This window comes from Balaenoptera acutorostrata, chromosome 9 (genome assembly GCF_949987535.1).
Source record: "Balaenoptera acutorostrata chromosome 9, mBalAcu1.1, whole genome shotgun sequence".
Lineage (NCBI taxonomy): Eukaryota > Metazoa > Chordata > Mammalia > Artiodactyla > Balaenopteridae > Balaenoptera > Balaenoptera acutorostrata.
In genome coordinates, this window is record NC_080072.1 from 78576788 (window position 1) to 78599055 (window position 22268).

General features: G+C 33.7%; 2 protein-coding genes across 2 annotated transcripts in view; both read left to right on the forward strand.

Moving 5' to 3' along the window:
• The window catches only part of CNTN5 (contactin 5), a 1403535-nt gene that overhangs the window by 935801 nt on the left and 445466 nt on the right, over positions 1-22268 (forward strand). The gene's annotated exons all lie outside the window — the stretch shown is intronic.
• LOC103004002 (S-adenosylmethionine decarboxylase proenzyme-like) lies at positions 11824-13451 on the forward strand. Its single transcript, XM_057553586.1, is given in 2 exon segments — positions 11824-12450; positions 12452-13451. Coding segments are annotated over 2 exon segments (999 nt in total). The 5' UTR covers positions 11824-12136; the 3' UTR covers positions 13137-13451.

The window sequence follows — 22268 nt, forward strand, 5'->3', positions numbered from 1 at the left end:
CAACAGCAACAAAAGAAGCCAGAAGATAAAATCCTCAAAGTACTGAACAAAAAATAGCTGTCAACCTAGAATTGTGTGCTCAGAAAAATTATCCGTCAAGAATAGGAGATTAGAAAAAAAAAGACTTTGTAACCAAACAAAAACTGAGAGAATTTACCACCAATAGTTTTACACTAAAGGAAGGGTTAAGAGTATATTTCAGGAAAAAAAGAAAATATACTCAAAAGGAAGTTCTAAGATGCAGGAAAAAATGGTGAGTAAGATGTTGGTAAACTGATAATCAGTTAAATGTATGTTACCGTACAAAATAACAATGGTAACATATAATTACTTGAATTATAAAATATATAAGCCCCTAGCAAGATTAATGAACAAAAAAAGAGATAAGGTAAAATATATGATCTTATTAATGAAAAACAGGACATATAAAGCAATAAGATACCACTACAAACTTAGTAGAAAGGACAAAATCTGGAATACTGACGATACCAATTGCTGGGATGGATGTGCAGCAGCAAAGAACTCTCATACATTGCTAATAGGAATGCAAAATATTAGAGCCTCTTTGAAAGACAGTTTGGCAGCTTCTTACAAAGCTAAACATATTCTTACCAAATGATTCATCAATTGTTCTTCTTAGTGGTTACTCAATAGAGTTGAAAACTCAGGTCTACATAAAAACCTGCACACAGATGTTTATAACCCCTTTGTTTATAATTGCTAAGTCTCGAAAGCAACCAAGATGTCCTTCAGTAAGTAAATGGATGAATAAACTGTGGTACATCCAGAAAATGGAATATCATTCACCACTAAAAAGTGATGAACTATAAAGCCATAAGACAACATGGAGGAACATTAAATGCATATTACGAAGTGAAAGAAACCAATCTGAAAAGGCTACATGCTGTATGATTCCAACAATATGACGTTCTGGAAAAAGGCAAAACCATGGAATGGTTCCTGGGAAAAGAGGAACATGAATAACAGAGCACAAAGAATTTTTAGGGCAGCTGACTTTAAATCATTTCTATAAAATTCAAAATTAAATAATATATCTCACGATAAGCATATGTGAGGAAGATTGTTAAAGGAAGGAATGATAAGCACAAAAATTTAAATATGTATTATGATGGGGGCAGTAATGGTACAAAGGAATAGGAAGGGAAAGGCATAGAAGAGCCCAATCACAATCTAAAGTTCTGTTTCTTTAATTTAATGGTTGGTATATGGGTGTTCATTTGATATTTTTAAACTCATAGTTATGTTATATATATATAATGTATTTATATATAATTTTGATTATACCAAATATAACAAATTAATGTGTGATTAAAACATCAAATTTTTTATTTCTTTTGACATTCATATGAATTAGACATTCATCTCCACACTCTCTCATCCATCCTGTTTCCACCAGGGCAGTCGATAACATAGCTCTTGAGGTTCTCACCATGGTTTTGACCAATGCTGTAGTCTATGATAATGGGACCAGAGAGGATCACTTTTGAAGACTGGCAGAGGTGGAAATTCTCAAAATGTGAATTGAGATTTATAAATGCTTTAAAACTGTTGTTCCAACAGTGATAACAGTATATAATGATTAAGTGAATGATACATAATGATTAAGTGTGTATTATATAATGATTAAGAGAATGGACAAGAATCAAATAAATTTGACTGGAATTCCAGCTCTGTAACTTACCAGCTGAGCATCCTAAGAAATATTATTTATTTTCTTAAGTCTGTTTTTCTCCTCTTTAAAATGAGGTTCATAATAGCTCCTACCTCACAGAGCTGTTCTTAGAACTAAAGGAAATAATGCATATAAAGCATCAAGCACAGTGCCTGGCACATAATCATACTCAGTAGATGTCAGGTATTATTATCATCATTTCACGCATTAATCTATCGTATGATAAGAGAGAGATGCTTACTCTTCTCTTTTCCTCAATTGCTAAGGGGAAGGAATGCACAGCTGCAAAGTTTTCATTTTTCTTTTCAACTAACACTACTTGACAAGGTTGAAATTTTGATGTTTCTGTAACAATATGTTAACTTAGATGCTTCAAAAGAGCCCAGAGACTCAGATGTTAAAAAAGATTGACAGTCAACTGACAACAGCAGGCTGCCTAATCAGCCCATGGCACTGGTGACAACATGGCAGGGCACACTGAAGGAAACATCTGGGGCATCATGAAAGAGAGCTAGAATAGGCTTATTTTTATTTCGAAGTTCAAAGACCCTGAAGCTGAATCACATTTGTTAGGCTTTGATTCATTCGTAGTTGTGAGCTGTCAGCAACAGACACCACATAGGAAAGAAAACCTGCGGAGAGAACAGAGATAAAGGAAAGAAATACCTAAAAGGACATTATCTCTAAATGTGCAGAGATGAGGAGTTATGGTGTGAGCATGTGTGATCTGAAATCAGAGGGACCTGTGTTTGAATTCTGCCTGCATCACACATTTAGCTGTGTGACCCAAAGCAAGATTTTTAATGTCTCTATGTTTCCACTGTATCATTTATTTAACTGGGGAAGGTGCTTACATTTTGGGATTGTTGAGAGGATAACTCATGTAAAAAGCTTAACACTGTCACTGGCAAAAACAAGATTGAATATATTTAGATATCATTATAGTCATCCTCGTTATTATCATCATCTTTAGTCAGTATCTTTAACGGATTTATGTAGAATTTTACAAAAATATAACACAGGAAAAAATAAAGCTTTTTGTCCAGCAAAATCTTTTCTTATGTAGCAACTTGGGAGAATAAGTGGGTATCATTTGAAATGTCATCTGAATATAAACCTATGGGCATTGATATAACCTGCATACATTATATTCTCTAAAAGAAGAAAGCTTGGATGATGTCAGCATGGGTTTCTGTCGTAATCTGATTCTTTTTTCAAAGATAGAGAGAGAGATAGATATTTGAAAAAGCATAAGAAAAAATATACAGCAAGCAGTAAAATATTGACACAGAAAATTTGAAACTCTGAACTTGAAAACATGTTTTATTTTCCTTTCTACCATAAAAGAAGTCCATCAAGCTCAAAACAATGTTTGATATATTGGCAAATTTCACTAGACATTTTATACTTCCAACATAGTACTGAGGTTGATCTTTTGCAGCAATAACAACAACAAAATACCGCATTTAAAAATATTTTTTTCAAATCACATTCTGTACACTAATTCATTGATTTTCACCTTTATAAATCTTTTCCATTGCCAAATACAATGACTACAATTAAAGACCACAATTAAATGGTCACATTTAAGTTTTCTCATAAACAACCTTTCACTTACCGTAGATCATCATAATTGAACAAATAATTAATGCTCACCTATTATGTGCAGGGAATCAGAAAAATATAGTCTCATTCTTATCTCAGTGTACAATATATTTGACATGAAAAATTGAATATAGAAATAAAAAGGCAATGTAAGTGCAGGAAAGTGATTAAAAATATAAAAGAAAAAATCCACAGTAATGGAGTTTCTCAGCAAAGTAAAGAATTCAACTGAAAGAGCTATAATTGCAAAAACTAGAATACGTTGAGCAACAAAATAAGATAGTACTGGGTTATAAAGTATAAAATAAATATACATCCATATTATATATATAATACATATTCATAATTTATGAATAAATATTCATGTATTGCATAAATTAATAAATGGTAGAGAAAAGACACATCTCCCATGCAGAATTCCAAGTATTTTATGATGATATCCACCCTCACAGAGGTGAAGCATAACTACTCACTGCCTAATTGTGGGCCGTCCCTAGTGACTTACTTCCAAAGAGTACAGTATGGAAAGGGAAGCTAAAAGGAGTAACTTCGCAGAGGAGAGGCCTGGCAAACACCACCTCAGTCAGGAGACTAAAGTCAACATCAGCAGCGATAAATCATGGTAATATGTATAATTAATATGCTGTGTGCAAAATGACACTTTAGCTCTGCTGTCTTCCTCCTCAGAATCCATAACTCCAGTCCAATAATGAGAAAAATGACAGGCAAATCTCAGTTGAGGGACTTTCTAAAAATACCCGACCAGTGCCCCTCAAAACTCTTAGGGTCATCAAAAACAAGGAAAAATTTGAGAAAATCTCACAGTCAAGAGGAATATACAGAGACATGACAACAATGAAACATGGTGTCCTAGATGGAATCTTGGAACAGAAGTACATTAGGTAAAAACCAAGGAATTCTGAAAAAAATTATGGACTTTAGTTAATAATAATATGTAAATATTGGTTCATTAATGGTAAGAAGCACACCATACCTATGTAAGATACTAACAATAGAGGAAACTGGGTATGGAATATACAGGAATTTTCTTTAATAGCTTCCCAACTTTTCTATATATATCAAACTGTTTTCTATATATCTCAAGCTTGTATTGCTTTTGTAAATATACTTTATTTACAAAAGCAATACAAGTACTAAATACATGGTATGAGCATTAAGTGCTGTATTCAGAGGAAGAACGAAGTCTTTTCAGCTCCCAGTCTTGGCAAAAGTTACTGGAGCTGTTGAAGATTGGGTCACTTCACTGGGATTTGCATTTTAACAGGTGAACTCCTGAACATCAGAAGACCTTTAAATCCCATTTTTTCATGGTGGCATCTCCAATATAAGCAAGAAATACAAAGGTGCCACTTTCTGCCCTAACTATATATGAAGACACCCTTATGAAAACAGCAATCACACTTATTTGGCATTACTATAAGATTGCTGTTAATATTGCAAACTAAAACTTAAGTGAATGTGCAAATAAAAGCTGGACAATTTGGGCTACATCAAGAAAGATGCTGAAATTTGATACCTCTCCTCTTAGTGAATCTTAATAAAAAATATCAATAATAATATTTTCCTTGCTTTTTGATAACATCACACTAATATATTCCTTTATTCAACAAGCATTTACTGAGCACCTACTATACTGCAGAAAAGTTCATAGGCACACAGACTACAATGATAAATAAGGAATGGGAATCTCCCACAAGCTAGTGCAACAGTTTTGCAGGCACATTGTTGTAGTAAGGACACAGGGAGACATGGACAAGTACATCACATTCTTTATGGTTCATAATTGATAATGAAATTAGGAACATTCTTGCCATTCCTTCACATCAAGCTAGCCAACATCACATTGTTTTTATATATCTCAATATATATGTTGGTGCATATAAACATATGTATATATAAAGATTTTTTAAATTTACTTTGCTAAAGCATATAATCCATTAAAAATATGTATGGCTTTACACAGTTTAAACATTTGGGGCTGGAGATCAAGAGAGAGAACACTTCTCTTTGTTTTCTGGTATTTGTGCAGCTGTTGCCATTGCCTTGCCAGGGATTTTTCTAGGAGGGAAATGCTGGTGTCTTTGATGCCAGCTGGTGGCATTCTATTATTAAGTGAGATGAAAGCAAAATTACCTCTTCCTACTGCTGTTGCTATAGTGACTGCTGTACCTACCATTTCCACCCACCACCTATTGGGTGGTATGAAGGTTTTCCTGGAGTCCAGATAGTTCAGATATACTCTTCATGGTGGCATATTTCACATTTAAAATAGATGGTTCATTCACCAGTTAACTTTTCAATATTTACAAGCAAGGTGATCTTTTTTATCCTTACTTTCAAAGAAACAAGGTCTTAGGCTCAGCAACATCAATCATCAAAGTATCAGAGTTTAATTTCAATGTTGTTAATCTCCATTTAATCTAGAGGCCTGTAAAGGTGCCAGAGTCATGAATGTGATATGAATAGCTTTGGCTATCCAAAACCTAATGAAACAACTAGGGAGTTTCAAATTTTACAGGTTGTTTTTTCCCCAAGCTTTCTTTGTGTTCACCACCTGCAAAAATGTAACTAAAACTGAAAAAAAAGAGAATTCCCAGTATATTATGCCAGGTACTGGCAGCAAGAAAAAGCTTGAATTCATAGCAGTTGGATCAATAACTTGAAAAGTGAACATTTATAAACAGACACAAATGTTGAAAACTGTTTACTAGCTATTTCTTGAAAAGTCTTTCTCACATTACTAGTAAAAAACTCATTATTATGCAGAAAACCACAAATGCCAGCTATAACTCTAATGCCATAATAATCTGAAAACCTAATGTCAAAGTGTAGAGAAATTTATAAGAAATATAAGCAACATGGTGTTGGATTTAGGAAAACCTAAATTTTATTTCATAAAGTGAAGTTGTCCTTCTCACTGAAAATAAGAGAGGAAGACATGCTGCCCCTTTCCCATGGCATAATGTTACTATGTTGGTACTGCTGTCCAAAATCATCAGGATATTTTTCTACCCCAAGAGTTTACAATAATTCGTAGACAGCATCTTCTGTAAAGGTGTAGGGTAGAAGTAGACCTAGAGGAGGTACATTGTATCTGAATTATATAGTCTTAAAGATAAAGTGATTATGATGGGACATAAAAATATTATGAACCTTGATAACATTGGATATTAAGAATTGTCATTTTCCTTCTCCCAATCATTCCAGTGTCATAACTAGCCAGCCAATATAAGAGATGTCTCCTTAGTCCAGCAGAGATACCCCAAATGAATGTCTCCTAGACCTGGGAATTGGAAAAAGTCCTGTAAACATTGACTTGTTCTATGGTAACTAACGTAAGAAAGAGACGTAATCTTCACATGAGCAATGTTCCAGTTTTCAAGAAAATTGTAACCAAAGAAATATAAACCAGAAGAGTTAATATTCATATCTGGATGTGACAAAAAGATACCTCAATCGTGAAAAGTTCTGAGATTTATCACATACATGGATTCAAAGTTCAAGAGAAGAATCACATAAGTGTTGAAGTTTTGCTGTGAAGAGTTAAATATTTATCTTTAAAGCTAGTTAGTCATAAAAATTACTTGAGAAGAAGAATGACAAAAATGTTGAAAGTAGAGATACCTAATACTATAAACCATAACAACTTAATAAAAACAGTTTGGGCTCTGAACCAGATTATATTAATAATGTCACAAAAAGGAAATGAGTAGTGATGATTAAAACACCTACTAAGTTTCTCATTTTGAATAGAGAGGAGATTAAAAAGTTCTCACACCACTCTTTATTAATAAGAATGCAATTATGTTTTCTCTTGAAAAACATGAGTAGGTTTTTAAAAGAATATAGATGATAGATAAGAAAGCTAGCCAGATAGATATAACTATATAGAATACAAATATATTGTATTTTAACAAAGTTAAGGCAAAGAAAATTTTGCTATATTAAAGGGAACAGAAAAAAAGGAATCACTATGAAAGCTTAAAAACAGAAATCACACATAAAATGACAAATAAGATCAGACATATCAGCTATGACAAATGTAAATGCATTAAATTACTATATTAAAATTCAAAGAATATCAGATTATTAAATTTTTTCTATGTATATGAAATTTATATGTCCAGTTACACATACACATAAATACAGATTATATGTGAAAGAATAGACAAAATATGTTCTAACAACAACAAAATTACAACAGAGTTGATTAATAGTAATGTTAGATAAAGTACAAATGAAAGGACAAACATTCCTTCATTGGATTCTCATTATGTGCAAAGTGTTCTTTTAGATACTGGGCCACAACACTAAGTAACACAAACTTGGTACTTGCCCTTGTGAAGCTTATTAAAGGGAGCCAAGTATTTAAAAAGTAATTGCACAAAGTTATTTACACTTAAGATAAAGGCAAAGAGAGAAATAGTCAGTGTGTGAACCTATAATTTTGGGAGATTGGATTTGTGTGGAGGCATGGCTGAAGAAGTGATATTTAAGCTAATAGCTAAAAGATTAAAAATTCCATATACATATACTAGTCTATGTGTGTTGTGCTTGATCATTTGTGCACACATATGTGAGTATTGGGGGATAGGTTGGTGAGAAATAACAGCACTGCAGGCAAAGGAAATAAGAGTGAAGGCCCCAAGCAAGAAAGGAGCTAATGATTATATATTTCTAAAAGATATTGTTAATAATGGAAATATAAAAATTGTAAACATTTATTCATTCATATTAAATTTAAAAAGCAAGCACTATTGGAATCTCAAGGAGAAACTGGTAAAAGAGCAGAAGTAAACAATTTTACCATATATCTTCTAGTCTTTTGTATTTCTAGGAATCAAAAAATAAATTAGCATTAGGAAATCTATTTAACATAATGTAGCATGGAAATAGATACATTTAAATTTGATTTTCTTATCAAATACTGAAAAGTCTATATTTAATTTTAAAAACAATTGAGTGAAATATAAATTTTTAGTGAAGCTCTCTTAGTTTCATTTATTCTATCAAATTTGAAGCAAATATTACCATATTATTTAATAGAGAAACTTCTGAGACATTTCCATTAAAGAAGCAAAAATGATAAGATTTCTTATTTTGCTACCATGTAACATAATAGTGATCTTAAAATTCTAATTGAGTCACTAAAACAAATGAAATAAGAAAAATTTAAGATATAATATTGTTTAAAAGTGACAAAAGCAAACAGTATTTGGAAATGTTATATTTTTATGTCTAGAAAATTCAGGACAATCAGAATAAAGATAAAAACTTATAAGATTTAATATGGTAGCTAGGAAAGAATTGTAAAAGAAAAGGAAATGATTGTCACTACACAAGGAAAATATATAATTCTTCAGAATATTCTCTAAAAACAAAATAAAACAAAATAAAAACAATGAATATTATTTGAAAGGCAAATTCAATATTCTCATTGTTATAACCTCAGTGCCTTTAAGTGCCTGGAAGATAGTAGACATTTAATTTATACTTGAAAGAAAGAGTGATTGAGTGAATGAATAAAGCTTCTTTATTCATTTATTTAAAATGAGCTTCTTGAAGCAAGGACCATATTATTGATCCTACATTCTAGGTATTAAATTAAAGTTTATCAAATTAATGAAAAGTTCATAATATTAATAAACAAATTAATCTCCAGGGATTTTCTTTTGCTTACTAGCTGTGTGATGTTGGGCAACTGTATATAATTTCTCTGAGCCTCAAGTCCTCATTACAAAATAAATAAACAAGATTCTGAGTAATAAGAGTATTTAACTAAAAGGATATTTTTGAAATAATTAATTGAGATTAGATTAGAGACCTAAATGTAAGACCAGACACTATAAAACTCTTAGAGGAAAACATAGGAAGAACACTCTTTGACATAAATCACAGCAAGATATTTTTTGATCCACCTCCTAGAGTAATGGAAATAAAAAGAAAAGTAAACAAATGGGACCTAATGAAACTTCAAAGCTTTTGCACAGCAAAGGAAACCATAAACAAGACAAAAAGACAACCCTCAGAATGGGAGAAAATATTTGCAAATGAGTCAATGGACAAAGGATTAATCTCCAAAATATATAAACAGCTCATGCAGCTCAATATTAAAAAAAAAAAAAAATCCAAAAATGGGCAGAAGACCTAAAGAGACATTTCTCCAAAGAAGACATACAGATGGCCAAGAAGCACATGAAAAGCTGCTCAACATCACTAATTATTAGAGCAATGCAAATCAAAACTACAATGAGGTATCACCTCACACCAGTTAGAATGGGCATCATCAGAAAATCTAGAAACAACAAATGCTGGAGAGGGTGTGGAGAAAAGGCAACTCTCTTGCACTGTTGGTGGGAATGTAAATTGATACAGCCACTATGGAGAACAGTATGGAGTTTCCTTGAAAAACTAAAAATAGAATTACCATGTGACCCAGCAATCCCACTACTGGGCCTATACCCAGAGAAAACCATAATTCAAAAAGACACATGTACCCAAATGTTCATTGCAGCACTATTTACAATAGCCAGGTCATGGAAGCAAACTAAATGCCCATCAACAGATGAATGAATAAAGAAGTAGTGGTACATATATACAATGGAATATTACTCAGCCATAAAAACGAACGAAATTGGGTCATTTGTAGAGACGTGGATGGATCTAGAGACTGTCATACAGAGAGAAGTAAGTCAGAAAGAGAAAAACAAATATCATATATTAACACATATATGTGGAACCTAGAAAAATGGTACAGATGAACCAGTTTGCAGGGCAGAAATTGAGACACAGATGTAGAGAACAAATGTATGGACACCAAGGGGGGAAAACGGTGGGGGGTGTGGTTGTGATGGTGTGATGAATTGGGTGATTGGGATTGACATGTATCCACTGATGTGTATAAAATTGATGACTAATAAGAACCTGCTGTATAAAATAAAATAAAATAAAATTCAAAAATTCATTAAAAAAACAACCAAACAAACAAACAAAAAAACACGAAAAGACAACCTATGGAATGGGAGAAAATTTTTCAAATGATGCAACAGACAAGGGCTTAATCTCCAAAATACACAAACAGCTCATACAAGTCAACAACAGGAAACCAAACAACCCAATCGAAAAATGGGCAGAAGACCTTAATAGACATTTCTCTAAAGAGGACATACAGATGGCCAGTAGGCACATGAAACAATGCTCAACATCACCAATGCAAATCAAAACTACAATGAGGTACCAACTCACACCAGTCAGAATGGCCATCATTAAAAAGTCTACAAATAACAAATTCTGGAGAGGGTGGGGTGAAAAGGGAACCCTCATACACTGTTGGTGGGAATGTAAGTTGGTACAGTCACTGTGGAAAACAGTATGGAGGTTCCTCAGAAAACTAAAAACAGAATTACCATATAATCCAGCAATCCCACTCTTGGGAATATACCCAGACAAAGCTATAATTCAAAAAGATATATGCACCCTTATGTTCATAACAGCACTGTTCACAATAGCCAAAACATGGAAACAACCTAAATGTCCATCAACAGATGAATGGATAAAGAAGATGTGATACATATATATACAATGCAATACTACTCAGCCATAAAAAAGAACAAAATAATGTCATTTGCAGCAACATGGATGCAACTAGAGATCATCATACTAAGTGAAGTAAGTCAGAAAGAAAAAGACAAATACCATACGATATTACTTATATGTGAAATCTAAAATATGGCACAAATGAACCTATGTACAAAACAGGTACAGACTCATAGACATAGAGAACAGACTTGTGGTTGCCAAGGGGGAGCGTGGGAGAGAGAGGGATGGACTGGGAGTTTGGGATTAGTAGATGCAAACTATTACATTTAGAATGGATAAACAATAAGGTCCTAATGTATAGCACAAGGAACTATATTCTGTATCCTGGGATAAACCATAATGGAAAAGAATATAAAAAAAGAATGTATGTGTATAACTGAGTCTCTTTGTTGTACAGCAGAGATTGGCAGTACATTGTAAATCAACTATACTTCAATAAAAAGAAAGACAAAATAAAATAAAATAAAATATAACGTGGAAAAACAAACAAAAAAAAAAAGAAAAAATATATAGAGCCCTTAGTACAGTGATTAACAGGTAGTGAATATTCAATAAATGTTAGCTGTCATCATCATCATTGCCATCATCATTATCACACTTCCATTTTACATATTTTTTAAAGGTTCAATTCGAGATGCCATTTGAACTATAAGCTGCTAAGATAATCACAATATTTCTGAGAACTCTTATTGGTATGTCTTCTCTGTTCAAGAACATAGAATGACTTACTTTTTCCTATACCTATAATCAGCTCACCAGTCAAGGTTTATTCATTCAACAATAATTATTAAGTACATAACATGGTGCCTGACACATAGTAGACATGCAATGAATATTTGTTTAATGAAGGAAAATGAATGAATGAATGGATAAAAAACTGAACTGTGGCCCCCACAGTATGGCCGGCGACATTAGCTAGCGCTCGCTCTACTCTCTCTAACGGGGAAACAGCGGACTACAAGAGACTGAGATGTATCTGCCTCTATTTCCAACAGACTCACGTTCAACTTTCGCTCACAAAAAAAAAAAAAAAAAAAAAGCCGGGAAAATTTTATTAACCCTTTTTAAAAAAAAGTTAATATAAAATTATAGCAAAAAAGGAACCTGAATTTTAGTAACACAGCTGGAACAATCCGCAGCGGTGGCGGCAGCGGCGGGAGAAGAGATTTAATTTAGTTGATTTTCTGTGGTTGTTGGTTGTTCGCTAGTCTCACGGTGATGGAAGCTGCACATTTTTTCGAAGGGACCAAGAAGCTGCTGGAGGTTTGGTTCTCCAGGCAGCAACCCGACGCAAACCAAGGATCTGGGGATCTTCGCACCATCCCAAGATCCGAGTGGGACATACTTTTGAAGGATGTGCAATGTTCAATCATAAGTGTGACAAAAACTGACAAGCAGGAAGCTTATGTACTCAGTGAGAGTAGCATGTTTGTCTCCAAGAGACGTTTCATTTTGAAGACATATGGTACCACCCTCTTGCTGAAAGCACTGGTTCCCTTGTTGAAACTTTCTAGGGATTACAGTGGGTTTGACTCAAAGCTTCTTTTATTCTTGTAAGAATTTCATGAAGTCTTCACACCAAGGGTACCCACACCGGAATTTCCAGGAAGAAATAGAGTTTCTTAATGCAATTTTCCCAAATGGAGCTGCATATTGTATGGGATGCATGAATTCTGATTGTTGGTACTTGTATACTTTGGATTTCCCAGAGAGTCGGGTAATCAATCAGCCAGATCAAACACTGGAAATTCTGATGAGTGAGCTTGACCCAGCAGTTATGGACCAGTTCTACATGAAAGATGTTGTTACTGCAAAGGATGTCACTCTTGAGAGTGGAATTCGTGACCTGATACCAGGTTCTGTCATTGATGCCACACTGTTCAATCCTTGTGGGTATTCAATGAATGGAATGAAATTGGATGGAACTTATTGGACTATGCACATCACTCCAGAACCAGAATTTTCTTATGTTAGCTTTGAAACAAACTTAAGTCAGACCTCCTATGATGACCTGATAAGGAAAGTTGTGGAAGTCTTCAAGCCAGGAAAATTTGTGACCACCCTGTTTGTAAATCAGAGTTCTAAATGTCACACAGTGCTTTCTTCGCCCCAGAAGATTGAAAGTTTTAAACGTCTTGATTGCCAGAGCGCTATGTTCAATGATTACAATTTTGTTTTTACCAGTTTTGCTAAGAAGCAGCAACAACAGCAGAGTTGATTAAGAAAAATGAAGAGAAAACGCAAAAAGAGAACACACGTAGAAGAAGGTGGTGGCTGCTTTTTAGATATTGATACCAAGGGCCATGCTTTCCATAACCACCACCTTGTAGTTGCAGAAAGCCCTAGGTGTAATGATAGTGTAATCATTTTGAATTGTATGCATTATTATATCAAGGAGTTAGATATCTTGCATGAATGCTCTCTTCTGTGTTTAGGTATCCTATGCCACTCTTGCTGTGAAATTGAAGTGCATGTAGAAAAAACCTTTTACTATATGAAACTTTACAACACTTGTGAAAACAACTCAATTTGGTTTATGTACAGTGTAATATTTCTCCAGGTATCATCCAAAATGCCCCACAGACAAGGCTTTCGTCCTCATTAGGTGTTGGCCTCAGCCTAGCCATCTGGGACTGTTCTATTAAATTGCTACGAGGATTTTGCATCCAGTTACCTCCACTTTCTAGAACATACTCTCTACTAATGTTATTGAAACCAATTTCTACTTCATACAGATGTTTTTGCAGCACCAATCAAAGTTCTTCTTCCACGAGTCGAGTCCTCTACGAAAATGACTGCAGTTATCCATTTTGTGTATTACTATCTCACTGCTTCCTATACTTGTGTGACTTTAATTGATTCATTCCTCACTATGGTGTCTCCCTCCCAACCACACCCCCTCCATAAAACAATACACTGTTACACTGTGGGTTTACACTAACCTTATACCCCAGATGGGGAATGGGGGGGGGGTGGACCCTGGGCTTAATTTTCTTTTAAGGTCAAGGGAGTTTGGCATTTTTCGTTACCATGAGCTCTTTTGGAATAAGCTGGTATTGATTAGCAAGGAAGGTGTAGATTGATACTAGGGAATATTGGCAGAACTGTATGGAAACTGTAGCCACTCTGTGGCCCCCATTAAATGAGATTAGCTTCTCATGGGTACCATGTCTTTATTAACTTGCTAAGTAGTAGTATAAAAAAATTATCACTAAATTTGTTAGCAAGGAGATTTAAGATAAAGGTTGTGTTGGATTCAACAAGTCAAGTCACCTCAGATGATTCACCTCAACTTTTACTTTCATAGCCATTTCCACTAATTTCTATTAATGATATGCCATAAACTTTGGTTCAAAGCAGAATCGATGTCTTTGCCATCTTTGTGACTTAAAAAGTTCTGTGACTTTGTAATGCATGTGATAGTGTTCTGACGGTTCCTCTTACTGGTATTTCTTTCACCATGGAGTAACATCAAGTGATGAATGAGAACTGTCCAGGTTATTCAGACATACTACACAGTGAAGCAGAGTGCTATCCATAAAATATAACATACAAAATTCCAAAATGGTCAATGGGAAATGACCAGAAATACAGGCTTAAAAGAGTTGGCATCTTTTAGCTGTATTTGCTAATACAGACACTTATTTAAGCAGCTGAGAAAAGAGCAAAGTTGACTCAATTTTGTATTTCTTCTTGTCCTCAAACAATTTTTGATTCTTTCTGGATTGATGCAGTGATGTTTTTGTTCCTTCCATATTTATAAATGAAACACTTTTTTTTAGTGTTTCTAAACATAAATTCTACTTGGTTTGAAATCAAGTGGTTGGAACACTTTTGACTTTTAAACATGTTGTTGATTCAGAGCTTCATTGAAGAAGCTTTCAATCAATGGATCAGTCCAATTCTGTAATTAGCGCACAGTACCTAATGTTTTGGTGCTATTATGAGGACCAATGCTCAAAGTGGATTTTGTTTTTGAACGGTGTCCCAGTAGATTTGATGAACATTTATTGGCTTGAGGTCTGATCCCGACCCCCACCCCCGCCCAATAGATTTAAGATTTCTGTTTAATGTTGAGAAACTGCACAAATTTGTATGGAACAAAGCCTAGAAAACTGAAAACTATAGATTGAATAGTAATCTAAATTAATCCTAGTGTGTATGATAGAGGAGGGAGAATCTTGGTGCCATAATTTCTCTCTTCATGGTGTTGGACTTAAATCAGTTGAAATGTATTTCTGTACTGCAATTTAAGCTTCAATAAAGGTTTGCTTAATTCATTGTCTAGTGACATTCAAAAAAAAAAACAAAACTGAACTGCTATTTAGTAAACACAGTGCTAGATGCTGGATATAGAATGAATGTGCTAACTCTTCATATAAAATAGTAATAGCTAACATTTACTGAGGATTAACTATAAGTTAAGGCCTGCTGCTGGGTGAATTGCAAGCATTGTCCCCCTGATATGAATTCTGTAGTATTATTATTCCTATTGCACAGGTCGGTAAACTGAAGCTTAAAGGAGCTTGTCCAGCATTACGTGGGCAATAAGTGGAAGAGAATTCAAATCCATTCCTTTCTGATTCTAGAGGCCAAGCTCTTCTACCATGCAAATATCTTACTTCTGTAAAATGACTTGAACAGGCTATATAGAAAATCATTGACTCTCTAGCAATAGAAAGCTATTAAGTCTTCCTATTCCTACTAATTTCAGCAGACTAGACTGGGGGTCAACAAACTACAGCCACAGGCTAAATCTTTGTTTTTACAGAGCCCACAAGCTAAGGATTTATTTTTACATTTTTAAATTGTTGAAAAATTTAAAACAATAATGCTTTGTGACATGAAAATTATATGACAGTATCATATAATATGCTCAGTTTTGCCTTTTCGCCTACGAAGCCTCAAATATTTACTATCTGACCCTTTACAGAAAATGTCTGCGAGCCTTGGACTAGATTATGTGGGATGCCTTTCAGCAATGTGAGCAATGCATATGCCATAGCAGATTTAAAGAAAAATGTACCATGAGTAAATAGTCATATTAGCCCTACAAAATTTCTGGGAAGTATTTTCTTGTACTTTAATTCAAAAGAGCTAGAGCAACTACAAAACAGAAACAAAATCACAAGAATACTAGTATATTGAACTGATGCTTAATGTGAAAAGTGATTTCATTCTGTCAAGAATTTCTTCATATAATTGATGGAAATTTCTACACAAAAGTAGAGTTTTCAATAAAGTATTTAAATGTGTATTCTGCCTTAAAAAAAAAAACTCTTCTCTAGTTTCATGGAAATAAATCAAATAGGAAGAGAGTAGTGTTTGACATTTACAGAGGTCAATTTGTAACAACTGCCCTTTTAAATGTGCATCATTTATTCATTCATTCATTCAGCCAATAATTTTTGAATGCCAGGCACTGGACTTACTAAGCATAGGTGATATACTGCAAATGACCTGAGTTTTGACCTGAAATAACTTGTTATTTATTTTTTTTCACCATTCACTTGCTGTATAATATGTGAGTTGCTGCACATAGTAAAATCAACCCTCCCTAAAATTTGAGCATTACCCAAGATCACTTGCCATATTAGTTCAGCCTAAGTGAAGATCACAAATTAAAACTTCCTAAGATAACTGAATGCTGAAAAAGGAAAAAAAAAATACTGCTACAAGGTCAGAGGAGATTCAGTCTAAGGCAAGACATGAGGTTTTTCACCAAGATCTAAGATAGGTTGAAAATTGATCACTAGTCAGCTGAGTTATGAAATAAAGTAGCTCCGTAAGATTTTTTAATTAAATAGGGTGCAAGTTATTTAAATAGAACTAGTGAGGTTATAGCTTGTAAAAAAATGCAAATCCATGATACTTGATTTAACTCTACAACAACAAATGAGCTAAGGGAATCAAGAAAACCCAGCAATTTACATCCTGAAGCATTTGCTCAGGGGGCCAGGACTGTTCTAAGTGCTCTGCAATACACACAGCAGTTGAAAACAAATTTGGCAGGGCAAAACACTCAAACACACACATTAGTCAATTATGGAAAGAACTGGTATAACCAAAGCAAAATTCAAAAGAGACCAATACAAACTTTCTCATGCAGTTTGGGACTGGGTTGGATTTAGGAGGGAAAAATCTATTGCCTTACTGAAATGTTTAGTGTTCAGATTCAAAAGTATAATTTTATACTTAGAGTCAAAAAATTGTTTAAAAAAATCTACTCACCAGTTAATTATATATTTTCAGTAGATATATGGAAAAGAAATAATTATGTTGTCCATTGGAGCTATTCTAAGTAGGAGCTAGTAGAGCTAAAAATTGCCTTGTAGGAGTGGAGAGATATACAACAGGGGGGAGTTTTTCTATAAAAATATGGTAAGGTTTCAGAAATTATTGATATTAATAGAAATAAATTAGATTTTTAAAATAAGAGTCATCCTGAGTTTGCAAAAAGTAGAAGAGCAGACATTTCTGTAAAACTTAACTTCTGCTACAGTTCTTCAAACTGCATAAAGACATCTGGTGTCTTGGAGGTATTATTACAATCTAGTTTTCATATTCTACAAATGAGGAAGGAAATCATGATGTCTAGTGGCCTATCATTTACCAAAAATATAACTTTGGAATAATTCCTCTAATTATTATCTTCTACACTACAAAGACTGGAGCTTCATATGTACACACTAAAATACATTTTACTTTATTTTATTTTTTAAAATTTATTTATTTATTTATTATTTATTTTTTATTTATGGCTGCGTTGGGTCTTTCTTGCTGTGCACAGGCTTTCTCTAGCTGCAGTGAGCGGGGGCTACTCTTTGTTGCGGTGTGCGGGCTTCTCATTGCGGTGGCTTCTCTTATTGTGGAGCATGGGCTTTATGCACGTGGGCTTCAGTAGTTATGGCTCGCAGGCCCTAGAGCGCAGGCTCAGTAGTTGTGGCTCATGGGTGTAGTTGCTCTGCGGGATGTGGGATCCTCCTGGACCAGGGATTGAACCCATGTCTCCTGCATTGGCAGGTGGATTCTTAACCACTGCACCACCAGCAAAATCCTTTACTATTTTAAAACACATATCGTCTGTTATGTGTCAGACACTATATAAAAAGCTTTAAAATATAATTCATTGTGACTTGAATATAAAGTCTCCTAACGTATAATTTAGAAGATAAGTATGACACATTTTAGCAATTATAATGGCAGAATGTTCATTTCAGCAACTTTTTTCTATGTTTATTCTTCTTAGATCAATCATGATAAAACTACAGAAAACTGTAGCCTTGTAAGTAAATGGTGTACAATTTTACGCTGATAACAATATTTTCTTATTTCAGTTGATAATCAAGTCAATCATCAAAATATAAACACAGAATATAAAAAGTGTTTCATTTGATATTCAATGTAGTAATGGAGACTAGTTAGGAGTATCCATTCATATATATTTTATTTTTTATATATGTATTTATTTCATAAATATGTTTGCAGATTGAAATAAGTTCTGAATGATAGGTAATATATAGCTACACATAAAAATTAGGTTCTGAGTGATAGCTTGAAGTTAGAATCATAGGTGGTAAGTTAAATTCATGGAGTGTTTAGCGTCTTAGAGATCATCAGAACCAAGCTTGAAAAGCTGTTCTCCAGGAAAAATCTTACGCACAAGTGTTTCCTTTAGTTTACACAGTGTTTATTAAACAGATGTAAATGACTTTGTGTGCATACTCTCTCCATTTTACCTAGTTCCCACCATGATTATCGTTTTTTACACAGTTTTATTGATATAAACGACATACGACACTGTATAAGTTTAAGGTATACAGCATAATGATTTGACTTACATACATCATGAAATGATTATCACAACAAGCTTAGTGAACAAACATCATCTCATATAGATACAAAATTAAAGAAATAGAAAAAAAAAAGTTTACCTTGTGATAAGAACTCATGATTTACCATCTTAAAAACTTTCATCTATAGCACAGAGACAGCAGTGTTAATTATATTTATCATGTTGTCAATTACATCCCTAATACTTATTTATCTTAAAACTGGGAGTTTGTACCTTTTGACTGCCTTCATCCAATTTCCTCTGCCCCACACTCCTGCCTTTGGTAAACACAAACCTGATTTTTTTTTTATGAGTTTGTTCGTTTGTTTTTGAAGTATAATTGAAGTACAGCATTATGTTAGCTCCTGGTACACAGCATAGTAATTTGATATTTCTATACATTTAAAAGTGATCATGATGATTAGTCTACTTGTCATCTGTCACCATACAAAGTTATCACATAGTTATCAACTTTTAGCCACACTGTACATTTCCTACCTCTGACTCACTTATTTTGTAACTGAAAGTTTGTACCTGTAAATTTCCCTTACCTATTCCTTCCCTCTCCTGAGCCCCTCCTCACTGACAACCACCTTTTTGTTCACTGCTTTTATGACTCCTTCTGTTCAGTTATGCTTGTCAATTTGTTTTGTTTTGTCTTAGATTCACATATAAGTGTAAATCATACAGTATTTGTTTTCTATGTCTGACATTTCACTTAGCATAATACCCCCTAGGTCCATCCATGTTGTCACAAATGGCAAGATTCCATTCTTTTTTATGGCTGAGTAATATTCCATTATATATATATATATATATATATATATATATATATATATATATATATATATATATATATATACATGCCATTTTCATTACCAGTTCATCTATTGATAGGCACTTAGGTTGCTTCCATATTTTGGCTATTGTAAATAATGCTGCAGTGAACTATGGTGCACATATTTTTCCTAATTAGTGTTTTTATTTTCTTTGGGTAAATACCCAGGAGTGGAATTGCTGGTAGTTCTATTTTTAATTTTTTCAGGAGTCTCCATACTGTTTTCCACAGTGGCTGCACCAATTTACATTCCCACCAACAGTGCAGTCTCTAAATCTTCTCCAGCACTTTTTATTTGTTATTGATAATAGCCATTCAGACAGGTGAGAGTTGATATCTCACTGTGGCTTTAATTAGTATTTCTCAGAGGATTAGTTATGTTGAGCATCTTTTAATGTGCCATTTGACCATCTGTATGTCTTCTTTGGAAAAATATCTATTCAAATCCTCTGCCTGTTTTTTAACCTGGTTGCTTGTTTTTTGGTGTTTTTTGATGTTGAGTTTTATAAGTTCTTTGTATATTTTGGACATTAACCCCCTATTAATTTTCAAATTGTTTGAAAATACCTTCTCCCATTCAGTAGGTGGCATTTTCATTTGGTTGATAGTTTCCTTCACTGTGCAAAATCTTTTTAGCTTGACATAGTTCCATTTGTTTATTTTTGCTTTTGGTTTCCATACCTGAGAAGACATATCCCAAAAAATTTCTAAGACCAATGTTTAGCAAGTACTGCCTTTGTTTTTTCTAGAAATTTTATGATCACTGGTCTTACATTAAGTCTTAAACCATTTTGAATTTATTTTTCTGCATAGTGTGGGAGAGTAGTCCGATTTGATTCTTTTGCATGTAGCTGTCCAGTTTACTCAACATCATTTATTGCAGAGGCTGTAGACAAGATTGTTTTTTCCCCATTGTATATTCTTCCCTCTTTTTTTTTTCTTTTTTTCTTTTTTTCCCTCCTTTATCATAGATTAATTGCCCATGTAAGTGTGGGCTTGTTTCTCAGCTCTCTATTCTGTTCCATTGATACATGTATCTGAATTTGTGTGAGTACCATACTGTTTTGGGTATGGTAGCTTGCTAGTATGGTTTGAAATTAGGGAGTGCGGTACCTCCAGTGTTGTTCTTCTTCCTGAAGATTGTTATGGCTTTTGGGGTCTTTTGCGTTTCCATACAAATTATAGAATTATTTGTTGTGTTTCTGTGAAAAATGCCATTGGTAATTTGACAGGGGGATTGCACTGAATCTATAGATTTCTTTGGGTAGTATGGTCATTTTAACAATATTAATTTTTCTAATTCATGAGCACAGTATATCTCTCCATCTGTTTGTGTCATCTTCAATTTCTTTCAACAGTGTCTTACAGTTGTCTGAGTACAGGTCTTTTACCTCCTTAGTTAGATTTATTCCTAGGTACCTTTTTCTTTTTGATGTGATTGTAGATGGGCTTTTTTCCTTATGCTAGTTCATTGATAGTGTAAAGAAACACAACAGATTTCTGTATATTAACTTTGTATCATGAAACTTTATCAAATTCATTGATGAGTTCCAGTAATTTTTGGTGGTGTCTTTAGGGTTTTCTATGTATAGTATCATGTCATCTGCAAAGTGTGACAGTTTTACTTCTCCTTTCAAGTTCAATTCCTTTTGTTTCTTTTCTTATCTGATTCCTATAGTTAGGAACTCCAGTACTATGTTGAATAAAAGTGGTAAGAGTGGGCATCCTTGTCTTATTCTTGATTGTAGCTTTTCATAACTATGATGTTAGCTATGAGTTCGTCATATATGGCCTTTATTATGTTGAGGTATGTTCCCTCTATACTCACTTCATGAAGAGTTTTTATCATAAATGAATATTGAATTTTGTCAAAAGATTTTTCTCCATCTATTGAGATGATCAGATGACTTTTATTCTTCAATTTATTAATGTAGAGTATAACATTGATTGATTTGTGGATATTGAAACATCCTTGTAGCCCTAAGATAAAACCCACTTGAACATGGTGTATGATCCTTTTTCTGTATTGTTGAATTTGGTGTGCAAGTATTTTGTTGAGGATTTTTGCACCTATGTTCATCAGGGATATTGGCCTGCAATTTTATTTTCTTGTGATATCCTTGTCTGGTTTTCATATCAGGGTGATCCTGGCCTCACAGAATGAGTTAGGAGACATTCCTTTCTCTGAAATTCTTTGAAATTATTTGTGAAGAAAAGGCATTTAGTCTGCTTTAAATGTTTTGTAGAATTCAACTGTGAAGCAATCTGGTTCTGGACTTTTGTTTGCTGTGGGAATTTTTTATTACTGATTCAATTTCAGTACTAGTAATTTGCCTCTTCATATTTTCTATTTCTTTCTTGTTCTTTTCTAGGAATTTGCCCATTTCTTCTAGGTTTTCCAGCTTATTGGCATAGAATTATCCTCTTATAATCCCTTTTTATTTGTGTGGTTTTGGTTGCAACTTCTTTATTATTTCTGATTTTATTGATTTGGGCATGCTCTCTTTTTTTTTCTTGATGAGTCTGGCTAAATGTTTATCAATTTTATTTATCTTTGCAAAGGACCATCTCTTAGTTTCATTGATCTTTTTCATTGTTTTTTGTCTCTATTTTATTTAATTTTACCCTGATCTTTATGATTCCTTTACTTCCACTAACTTTGGATTTTCTTTGTTCTT